General features: G+C 33.9%; 1 protein-coding gene across 2 annotated transcripts; it reads right to left on the reverse strand.

Annotated features, from left to right (window-relative positions):
• Positions 1-661: 661 nt before the first annotated feature.
• On the reverse strand, positions 662-6,254 carry LOC127077183 (uncharacterized membrane protein At1g16860). Of its 2 annotated transcripts, XM_051018702.1 has the most exons (4): positions 5,362-6,252; positions 3,239-3,394; positions 1,828-2,039; positions 662-1,579 (listed from the first exon to the last, which is right to left on the reverse strand). In XM_051018702.1, the coding sequence occupies exons 1-4, from the start codon at positions 6,112-6,114 to the stop codon at positions 1,387-1,389; spliced, it is 1,314 nt and encodes a 437-aa protein (XP_050874659.1). In that variant the 5' UTR covers positions 6,115-6,252; the 3' UTR covers positions 662-1,386. The 2 variants fall into 2 exon arrangements, with proteins under 2 accessions (XP_050874659.1, XP_050874660.1); XM_051018703.1 differs by lacking the exon at positions 3,239-3,394 and having other exon boundaries at positions 5,362-6,254.
• Between the last annotated feature and the right edge of the window lie 6,100 nt (positions 6,255-12,354).

Genomic DNA, 12,354 nt, shown 5'->3' on the forward strand with positions numbered 1-12,354 from the left:
ATTTTTTATTTTTTAAAATTCTTAAATAGAAAATAGTTTACAAGTAAACTCAAGCTACCAAACAATTTTATTTATTTTCAAATTTTAAAAATTACAAAACAATTTTACAAAAGCAAATCAAACATACCTAAATGTTTCTTTTTAAGAATGCCAAAAAAATTTGTTTCAACTTCATACTAAGCTAGCGATAACAATGATAAAGATTATCAATACAACATTTAAAAGGAGCAAATCAATGAAACCAAATTACAAAGACACTGAAAACGCATAAAACATGATGCAATCACAGTATAAAGGGCAAATCCCACCTCAAAATGTTGGGTAGAATTATCCTTGTATAAATAGCGAGTTGTGATTTAGGAAATTGGAGTGCAAATGCAGATTAGAATTCGAAGGTCTCTGAAGTAAAATGAAGGATTTGTGAGAAAGACTAAAGTTAAAAACACCCCTAAACAAGGACTAGAAGAAACATATTTAATCCTAAAAAATACATCTAATTCCTAGAGATCTCCAAATTATTTGGAGATTCTAGAAAGATCTTGAACTAAAACACTGCAATTAAATCATCCAACTTATCAATAATTTGTATCCAACACAAGAAAACTCATTACCTCCATGTTTGGCAACGCACAAAAGAACAACAACTTAATTTAAGCCAACATTTACACAGCTTTATCGTGCTAACATTGATAGTTTTCAATTTTTACAACTAGTAACAGTGGCATAACAAAATAATATCAACTTAAGAATAAAACTTAACCAAGCATTGACAATTAATATTTGTCAACAAAACTACAATCCTTCTAGAAATCAGCTCAAACATAATAAAGCAACTACTATGAACCCCTTTGGGCTCCTCTAGCTATATGTACATAAAATAAATAGAAAAATAACAATGCTCAACTTCGTGGAAACATTGATATCATATTCCCAAACTGTTTTTAGTTTGGCCTTGATGAATCCTCACATAATATGGGTTTGAATTTTTGTGGTAAGTTATGCAACGCTTCACGCAGTCAGTATGTTGGTGATAGTTGGATTGACACCGGAGTTAGTTCACATTTAAATTTATATTTTAATTTGAAAAAACTAAAATACCGATCTTGAATTTAAATTGTCCGATCTCAATCCAAAGGCCATCAACGAGCTAACTGTGTGAATGCGTAGATTGTTGACCGCAGCAAATCCAAATCTCATGTCATATCAATGAGGTGGTATTCTGATTATTAGGAAAATATTAGTAATCTGCTATGGATCTTCTTCGGAAAACGTGCATGTGGAAAGGAAATAATACTTATTCCGTAGCATAGGATTTCCCCATCGGTTTGTGCCAACTCAGTATTGTGACATCTATTTCCGAGGAACAGAAAGCGAGGGAAGATTACACTAAACAGCAATGACATCGGCATTTTGGTTGTCCTCACATGTCATGATAAGACCTTCAACGTTGGTTGGCAAAAGGCAGCGGCTCCATTGACAACCAGTTGAGGCAGGCTCTGTTGGAGGAACAATCATGAGCACATTCTCGTGTCGACGGACTATTCCCATCACACTTACTGTGCTGCCTTCTTTGATGTACCTGTACATTTCCCAAATAGAAGCAAAACTGTAAGAAAATACCTAGGAGCATGAGGAAAATGGTAAATTTCACTCTCCCTATTGCAGTATCTAGATATCTTTCTTTTCATCTTTTTATTACTTAATATATGTTTTCCTTTGGTGTAAGGCAAAGAGCCCCTTTTTTGTTGGATAAATATTATTCAGAGATTTTCAGTTCCTATCAAACTTAACTCGGACAGTAATCCGTAGAATAATGAGAGACCGTACCCTTCCTTGAGGCGCATTATTCGGTCATCAGTAGAGAGTTTGCGGTCTGCGAGCCAGCCTAAGAAGTTTGGAGATAACTCTCTGTTCTCCTTTGTAACATCAACAACAGTAGTGGGTTCCACGAAAGGAGCAACTTTGGCACCATAGCCTGCTTTCACTAATGCTCTTAACCCGGTCTGGAAGTCTGATATATAGAAGTCTGCTACGTATTTCTGCTCATAGAAAATTATAAAATTATTGTCATTATGCCGCGTAAGTGAGGCAAACACACCATACATTAATCAAGAAACAAGACAGAACCAACCAACCACAGAAGTTTTTGTATTTGGAGTTTATTGACTCTTAAAACAGGCATACACACAAGAAAATACTTGCACCCAAATATCTTTGAACTGTGCATTGAAGATAGTATCAATTTGAGATTCAAATCTTGAATCAAAAGACCAATTTCTGAATCATGCGTTGAACTTTATTATGAATCGTAAGAACAGTAAGATACATTACCATTAAAAAACAGGACACTTATAAGTAAAAACAAATGAAATAAAATTATATGCTGATATATCATATATGAGCCTCAACAATTCATGTCATAAATCAAATGACAAGAAAAGTGGCCATACAGAGTTGAGAACAAAAAGAAGCTGACTACACTAAGTTTAGATAGTGATTCATTAGAATGAATTGAGATCCATCATTCATCATAGAGAATCAAGATTCATAATAATGAATCAGGATTCAAGATGAGATTCATGTCCAAAATAGACACTAGAAATTCATATCAACTGGGTTGAATTTTGCATCAAATCGAGATAGGAGATACGACGTACATACTATATTGTAAGATACTGATGACCATGCGTATAACAATAATCTAATGTTTTGGGTATTTGTCCTCCTGACAATACAATCCATTTAAAGATATGCATGTTAATTAGTTTATTTAGTCCTTGCGTTTATGGCTTTCACATCTTACGTGGATCGGTGCAGCTGCCACTGGGCAGCACTAGTGATGGACAGTTGGGCTTGATCCTGCTGAAAGCCTGTGATCAGTGTGCTCTTTAAGATTGGTTGAAATAAGCTATTTTGCTTTTAAGTGAGCATCTGCAGTACTCTTTTTGCTAATCCTATTTTATGGAATCAACAATTTCAGTTTCATTTGGCTTTGGTGTCATAATATTTAATATGGATGTGTAGAAATATCTTCTGTTTAAATAGTGAACATACGGCGGTGTCATTATATATCAACAACTCTTGCCTAAATTTAACTATTATTCCTTAAGCATCTAGTCATTCTATATGTCATTCGAATTAACAAAGGTTTATTTGTGTCCGTGACGCCGGACTCTTATCAAACTGAGTATAATCCTCCCGTGTCAGTACACATAAATCATAAATAAAGTAAACTAACCTCAGAGTATCTAGAACCCCAAGTAAGACATCGATGTTTAGGATTCGCTGATTTCCCACCCCATCCTTTATATTCATATAATTCTGTGGAGACATACACACATCTAGATACTCTTTGATAAGATGACTCCAAAGGAATACTGCCACAAGTTACAACCTACAAAAGGGAAAAAAAGTAAGTATAAAAATATACAATGGAGTCATGCCAAGTTCTTCCCCTCCAGGCAAGGCTACTAAACTCTATTTCTCACTCATATCACTCCAGAACTATAATAATAAGGTGTCAGCTTAACAGTAAGGAGTCTGACCTTGTATAATCTTAATGGAAGAATTTCAAATCCCTTTGGGGACGGTTGTAAAATGACTATTAGTACCACTTATAATTTCCAAAAACAAAACTATATCAATAAGGAAACAGTGCCATATAAGACTATAAAAGATTAGTTATTAGGGAGATGTATGGAAAATGACCATATGTTTCATAGAATTAAGAGTATGAGTATACCCTATTCGGAAGGAAATATGATAAAAATCTGAAGCATTGACACCTCTAATAGAAAGCGTGTCCGGTGTCCGACACAACAAATCATGTCATTGCATTCAATTAATTAATTTTCTTAAATTATTACCACTGTCATGTTCAATTTTCGTGTATGTGATTCATAGACAAAAATAACTAAGAATATAACAACCTTACTAGCATGATATATCCATAATGTCTAGCAAAAGTTTTTTTTCCTGCAGCCTGCTACTTAAACGGCCACATGAAAATATTAGGTGTGAAGAGTGATTCAAAAAAAGATTTCATAAATGCTATGCAATTCTATAGCAATGTGAACTTCCCAAAAATATCACAACAGCAGAACCCAAAAAGCCAATGTTAATAACTAAATATCCATTTTTAAAACACAAATTTTTTCACATGGTATGCTTTTTTGGTACAACAACAACCAAGCTTTAACCCGCTAAATGGGGTCGTCTACATGATCAACTTTTGTCATAATGTTCTATCCAAATCATTAATCTCAAATCTTTCTTGATAACTTCTCTTATAGTTTTTTTAGGTCTTCCTCTACCTCTAGTTTGACTCCTCTCCATCTGGTCTACATGATCAACTTTTGTCATAATGTTCTATCCAAATCATTAATCTCAAATCTTTCTAGATAACTTCTCTTATAGTTTTTTTAGATCTTCCTCTACCTCTAGTTTGACTCCTCTCCATCTGGCCTACATGATCAACTTTTGTCATAATGTTCTATCCAAATCATTAATCTCAAATCTTTCTTGATAACTTCTCTTATAGTTTTTTTAGGTCTTCCTCTACCTCTAGTTTGACTCTTCTCCATCTGATCTGCTCTCTTTACCACATAATCTACCTATCTTCTGATATGACATGGCATGCATTTTTAATAACAAAGCAAAAAGCTTCCTAATTCAGACATTCTTAGAGAAGCAAATATCTGATCCTTATTAAGTTAATTGACCACATAAATGCACATCAGACATCATTATTATTCCTTAACATCATCTACACGCCTAATTCAAGTGGTCACCATAATCACCACTTTAAGTAGAATAAGAAAAACATTCCCCAAAATGCAAGTTAACTCCAACCTTTCTAGCCATGATTTTCGCCCCTGCTAATCATTAGGTAATACCAATAGTAGAACCTATCTATACATTATAAACATCATTTACTGGCTATGTTCTTTTACAAAAAGCAAAATTCAGTAGCTTAAATACTGATATTGGACATTCCAGCAACCCCTACCTAGATAGAGCCATCAATATATAGGTCAACTACAAAAGAAAAGTCTCAATCAAACATCAAGCCAAATTCATTCCCTATCATATATAGTAAGTATCAAATCCATACCAAGAAAATCTCATACCTAACAATAAAATAATAAACTATTTGAATATAATAAACAAACAAACCTCTCCACACACTCTCCTAATCCAAATCCAATAAAACAAATAACATAGAGAAAAGAAAGCGTGATCAGAATCAAAATTAAACAATGTGAACTAAACACAACTAAATAAATAATCATAAAAATGAGATACCATAAATTATTAATATTATGACTCTGCAAAAGAGAAAAGATTGAGAAAGAAAATTACCCCAGTAACCTTAACATACTGTCCATCAGTGGCACCTCTAAGTTCAGCATCAGGATACCTTTTAACAAACCCTAAAAGCCCTTTTCTTCCCCAAACACAATTCCAAGTAATCAAAACAACAACCGGCACAATAATCCCTCCAAGTGCAAACAAGATCACCGGTTTCTTCACAGCCACCATCAAAAACACTCCAACAAGCAAACACATTGCAACCACCACCATAAAAATCCACACCACCGACCTCGAAACCCTAAACCCAACTTTCACTTCATCGCCCAAACTCGTCACCGCCGAACCATAAACCGCTTTCCCTGCTCCAACCGAACCGGGTTGCTCCAGCTGACCCGACCGCCTACTCACATTAATCGGACCGGATCCCACTGGTCCCGACGTGATTAACCCAGTCGGCTGCAACGCTATAGGACCGGAGCCAGTTGATTTCCTTGACATATTACCGGAACCGCTATTCCTTCCAATTTGACCCGAACCGCTATTCCTTCCAATTGGACCCGAGTTCGGTCTGGATCTCGCCTGACCACTGTTATGTTGAGAGGAAGAAGACGGATGAGAAGATTTAGGATCCAATCCAGGAATATCAAGCATTTTACCAAGCTCGCCGGATTTCTTGGGGTCACCGCCGGTGTACGGAACAGAGCGCGACGACATTGTCGGTAACCGCTCCTTCGGCTGTTCGGGTCGACCCGAAACATAGAGTCCACTGCTTAACTGATGCGAAGGGATTCGAGTCCCCATTGAGAAAGCGAGAAGCTTTCAGAGAGTCGGAAACTCTTGTTTTTCTTCTTCGCTTTTTGTAGTTACTGTTACACTGTTTTTGATGCGAGTGAGTGTGTGTGAGTGAGTGAAGGTAAGAAGCACTACTAAGTGAGGAAGGTTCAACGGAATTATAGAAATGGGAATCAGTTTTCTTGAAATGACATATATGTCCCGGCTTTGACAAACTATTTATAAAACGGTGTTGTGCTAGTTGGGGGTGAGATGGGTAAATCAAAATTTGTTGTTCTTGTTTTTTCTGTCCCCACTCTGCTCTGATTATTTTTACATTCTTACCCTTTTTATTTATGTATCTTTTTGTTTTCCCTTTTATTCTTTTTAAACAAACTTTATATCTTTTCTTGCTTTACTTTCTGCACCTTATCTCCTAAATACGGTAATAGTTACTCTCTCCACAATCATATGTAATTTTTTTATTTCAAAATAATTGTTTTTTTTATAATATTTATTATTCTTTTTCTATGCTATATTTTTATTAATTAATTTTTATTTTATTCAATAATTTTATAATTACAATTAATAAAAATATTTTAATAAATGATATTATTAAATTTATCATTAGGATATTTAATAATTTTTTTTAAAATCATACATAATTTAAATAAGATATTTTTTATGAGACATTGAGAATAATAATGTTGAATGTTCCCTCTTATTCTTTTTATAAAAAACATTATTGTAATAACTTTTGACAAATAATGTTTTATTATTATGATGAAATGTTTTTGGATTGATTTTAAGAGAAATAATTATTCAATTTAAAGGTAATATATGTGCAAGTAAGAGTGTAATCAGTTCAATTTAAACTATTTTTTATTTAAAAAATTGCTCAAACCGATAATATCTATATCGATTTGGTTTGGTTCGGCTGTGTTTTTCAAAAATTGAACCGAACCGAACTTACAATTTGATTTGGTTTTGTTTGGTTTCGATGATTAGTTTACATTGTTATTCAGGATCATACAAACATACCTCAAACAGGTAAAAAAAACATATATATTTCTCCATTATAGATATACTTTACACACAAGATATGACAAAAAATAAAAGGAAGGTTAGCCCCATAATCGAAACGACTTTCCCATCTTTGAGCATGTGATTCGGCCGAACCTGTTCTCTCTAAATACAGGTAAAAACAAAAAACGTATATATTTCTCTATTACAGATATACTTTACACACAAGATGTGACAAAAATGGAAGGAAGGTTATCCCCGTAAGCGAAACGACATTCTCACCTTTGAGCTTGTGATTCTGTCGAACTTGTTCCCTCAAAATACCCTGAGGATGGTGAAAATGCTTCATTTGCTACAAGGTGTTCTCTAAAGACTATGAAACAGATCAAACACTGGCAATAGAACAACCAGTTAAACATTGAGCCAAGGAAGCATTCTCACGATGCAGAGACTCTAGATCTCTTTGAGCCGCCGAAAGAGACGCTTGAGTAGACGTCAAAGTAGCCTGGGCACAAGCAAGAGACTTGTCCTTCCTCGCTACACCTCTCCCCTAAATAGTCACATGGTCAGTAAGAGATCCAGTGAGATTAAGGGGCGTAAAGCATCACCTATCCTTGTAAGAAAAGTGGAAGATGTATATATTTCTTGTATGTACATATCACGTGGAAGCGTCAGGCTACGATAATTTTTCTCAAGTCATGGTTTCTCTTTGCGTTCGTGGTAAGGCCAAATAGCGTCCTATTGACCGACTCCGCTAGTGACTAAAGCAACAGATGTGCGTCGAGTTTAACGCGTTAGATTTGCCAAGTCTTCCTTTAGGGCATGCTCGAACATGTTGGCTAAGTATGAGCAATCCTCCTTTGAATGAGGAACTTGGCATTCCTTAAAATAGTGTGGACCTGACTCTCTCAATGGCATGAGGGTCGGAGCACCCGATGCGCGCGGCCACTAAGGAGCATTCAAAGTAGCAACATCCATGGAAGGCTCTGAAGTAGTTGAAGAGGACGTTACTTTTCACCCTAGTCGGATTCCCCACTGTAAAAGACAAAGCACTTCCTCACCCTTCCTTGAATCTGCACGAAATCATTAGCAAAATAAATACATTATAAGTAAACAAGTTAAAGGCAAAGAAGCCAAGAGCTTTTGAGATTTACCAAAATTAGTCTTCCTATCTTCCCTAGTACGAACATCCATTAGTAAACGAGTGTCCATGAGGAGTTTCAAGCGTTTATAGAAAGTTTCATCCTAAAGAGTAATGTCCCTGGGGTAACCCATGTAAGTATGTAAGTATTGAGTGTGTAACCTAAGATGGGGTGAATTAGGTTTGACGAAATTTTCTTGTTCAAATTAGAGGAAAAGTTGAAAGGCGATAAGGAATGGCAATAACTTTTTATGCTTTAAGTTTTTTAATAATTAAATCTAACTTAAGAGGCATGGACCATTCTGACATTGATATAGGTGTTCCTATTCTAAAAGGGTCATTGGGTAAATGAGTAAACTTTGGGCGGCAAAATTCAAATTCACCTTGATTCAAAGCTTCTGGTAAGTATTGTTGTAATAATATAAAATTTTGTTTCCTAATTTGAAGTTTATTGTGCCATGCTTTAGCATCTAAATGTAAAACACTTGTAATATTTCTATAGTCATATAAAAAATTGAAATATTTTTGGAATTTCATGATTTTCTCAAAATGTGCACTTGATCTTTTAGCACTGGGATCTTCCATCGACAAAGAAAAAATTGAAATTATTCTATCAATAACAATGAATTTCATCGGTGTATTTTGATGATTTGTCGCATTTTCGATTATCATTTTGTGTAATTTAATTTTGACCACTCATTATAGTATTGTAGCTTGATCTACTCATTACATTCAATTAGATTGAATCCATTACTTTGTTTTTTAGCTTGAGAAGATTGGTCAAAGTCAAAAACATATGTGCCTTGAATCACAAGTTAGAAAGCTTAAAACAATGTGTTTTTGAAGCTTAATTCAAATTATGGATTTTGTTTATTCTTGGGAATTTTGGGAATTTGACATTATTACGATGATTTAAATCTAGGTTGTGTCTGAGTCGAATAAAAGACCTCCTTGATGTGAATCCTGATTCAAATCATGATCAGTTGAATTATTTTAAAAATCACTTATGGTTGTGTGATTCAAATCAAGTATTTTCTTGATTTGAATCACATGATTCAATCCAGTGGTTCAAATCAAACATGTTATTTCCAAAGTTTATTACCTTGATTTATGTCATTCTTTCAACTGATTCAAAATATAATTGTATGATTTGACTCAAATCAACTACTCATTTTCTCACTTATTTTTTGCCTTACCTCTAACCCCTATATATTTAATTTTTCTGTCACTCTCCATACATAAAAAAATGAGTTTTTGAAATTGTTATTGTTCAACAATATTGAAAAGAATCAGAAACCATACTTTCACATATCGAGAAAAGCCATGAGTGCTCTTCTTCCATGTCTTCTTTCTTAAGTCAAGCCTATAGAAAAACTTCATAGTGTGTTGATTGAGGTATGCATGTTTAGGAGTTATGTGAGATTCTTTAGATCATAATCATCGTTAACATTGAGCCAAGAAACCCCATTTTTATGGTGGTCAACTCTAAATATTGAGTGTGAGTGGTAGATGCAATGTACATTAGCGATTTTAATGTTTTTTGAAGCTTTTTATGTGTATTAGATTGAAGATTTGATATTATAATTATGGTGCTTGAAGGTTGACTTCCAGCAGGAAATAGAAAGATTATTTTCTCCTCCATTGAAGACATCGGTAGAACCAAGTGAAGGTTGTTACATAATGAAGTTGGGAGTTTTCAAGCTCCTTTAGTAGAACAAAGGGTCGGAAAATAGACTTCTGGTATGGTTGAGTGAAGACTGCTTTGGGTCTAGCAAGAAAATTGGGTCAAAACCAATGATGATCTTGTGAATTTGTCAGTTTTGAGTGTTTTGCCTCAATAGAAGGGTAATCCAAATTTAGACTTGTGTTGACTTAATAAATTTGTCTTGAAGTGTTAAGCATTGTCTTGATTATCCATTATACTAAAAACTCTTGTATATTAATTTGCAAAATAATGGAAGACCTAACAAAATTTCAATGGTTCTCCATTGAAGAGTGGACTACGCGCAAAGTGAAGGCAAATGTGAATGCGCTGAACAAGTATAATGTTGGTGTACAATATCTCTCTACCTATATTTTTACATTTCAGTTCAGATTTTCAAGATTAGGTTTTATTGCTTCCTAGAACTACATGTTGATAGCTTTTATATGCTTATAGTGATTTATTGTGTAAGCGCAAGTGTGTGATTGATCTAATAATTGAAATTATCTTTATGACGATTATGATTGTATAAATTCTTAGATTGATTGTTTGATTAATAAAATTTAATTGAGCCTTCTGTGTAAATTGAGTTATGTTAATTGTTGCATTTCTTGTTTAAGCAACTTCATTTGTCTTAGTTGTTGTAAGTTTTGATAATTTGAGTTAACTGTAAAATCCATTCAATCTTATTTTTATAAAACTCCTATATCTTTTGATTTTGTTTGTAAACTGCGCTTCTGCTTATAAAATTTTGATTTTAAAATAAAATATTTTCGAAAAGGATTTTAGGGGAACTTTCTATTCAACCCCCCCCCCCCTCCTCTTTTAGACCATTCTATATGATTATTGTCCCTTAATAGAAACATCAACAATTGGTCTCGAAAAACTATCATCAAAAGACTTCAAAGTTTTATTAAATTTATTGGTTCACCAGGTGTCAGAGTTAAGCGTTGTATAAGAGCAAGTTACTACAAGGAGATTATATAAACCAAGTTTCATTTTATCTCCACAAATTAATAATTTGTCCATATTATCTTGCTAAAGAGATAGAGATAGTTATCAATAAGTATGATTGGATAAGGTTAAATTTGGGTGAGCTCAACTTATCTAAATACTAGTTGAGGTTGATAAGGAAACACCATAGTTTCTTTCTGTGATATTTTGGATCGAACTATAATCTTAACATGGGTAGCCTCTTGGTTTGATTGGGTTGTGGCATGCTATAGTCGAAGTCTGATCTAGCATGCAATAGTCGAAAAGGTGCATGTTATAGTTGAAGTCTGATCTATCATGCAATGTTTTAAGTTAGTTATGTACTTTGTAATATAATAGTTATGTATGTCATGTATGAGCGTTATCACCATATATGACATACATAAATTATGAGTCTATATATAGGATGTACTCTAGTTTGTTAGAGAGAAGGTTACGTTGTTGTTCACTTGTAATCTTTTAACCCTAATTAAGAAAGTGAATAGAAAAAATATTTTTTAACCAATCTTCTCTCTCTCTCTCTCTCCATAAATGAATCGTTTTCTTGTGTTTGTTCAAGAAAACTTCTCTTTCTCAATATTTCTTCGCTCTTGTTACGATGATTGTCACAACAAACTGGTGCGTTGAGTGTGTATCAAGATGTCGTCAATGAAGTATGATATTGAGAAATTCATCGGTGTTAATGATTTCGGATCATGGCACTTGAAGATGCGAGTTCTTCTTGTTCAACAAGATTTGTTAGAAACGTTGAAGGGATCAAAAAGAACAGACGTTACCCTAACGAATAAGGAAAAGATGATGATGGTGGAGAAATTCCACAGTGTAATCATCTTGAGCCTTGGTGATAAGGTTCTGAGACAAGTTTCAAATAAGAAAACTGCAGCGGATGTGCGGAGGAAACTCAAAGGTTTGTATATGAAAAAAATTGTATGTTGGGAAATGGGGCACATGCTACCAATTTTATATAAGTTGCGACCTTGTCAGGGTCGGTCTTGACTTTTTAAAGGCCCATGGCAAATAATAAAAATGGACCATTAATAAAAATATATAATTTAAAAAAACATTCTTGAATTTGCCATATAAAAAGATTTTACTGCACTCATCTCTCTACCAAATCTTTGTATTTGTCAGTATCGATATTAGTTATAATTACTTCCTTCTCCGACCTAAATACCACAACAACCTTTACATAAGTCTAAATAAATAATAAAACAATATTATGATCGACCTTTATATAGTTGGTCACAAATGAAAATTATCATATTTTGTAACATTTCTTAATAACAAAGAAAGAACGACCTTATACTAAATATTCTTGAAAAAGAATACAAGAATCTTTTATACGTTCACATAAATACCTCATTCCATATTTACAAAATCAGCAAGAGCTTCAACGGTATGCGCGCCTTTA

Source organism: Lathyrus oleraceus, chromosome 1 (assembly GCF_024323335.1).
Source record: "Lathyrus oleraceus cultivar Zhongwan6 chromosome 1, CAAS_Psat_ZW6_1.0, whole genome shotgun sequence".
Taxonomy (NCBI): Eukaryota; Viridiplantae; Streptophyta; class Magnoliopsida; order Fabales; family Fabaceae; genus Lathyrus; species Lathyrus oleraceus.

What these genes read in the sequence shown, in the direction of transcription:
- LOC127077183 (XM_051018702.1), bottom strand. Translation starts at nt 6,114, where the DNA reads ATGGGGACTCGAATCCCTTCGCATCAGTTAAGCAGTGGACTCTATGTT. An exon ending in GGGGTTCTAGATACTCTGAG is followed by an intron (nt 2,040 to 3,238) that starts GTTAGTTTACTT and finishes TTCTATGAGCAG; the next exon opens with AAATACGTAGCAGACTTCTA. An exon ending in ATAATGCGCCTCAAGGAAGG is followed by an intron (nt 1,580 to 1,827) that starts GTACGGTCTCTC and finishes GGAAATGTACAG; the next exon opens with GTACATCAAAGAAGGCAGCA.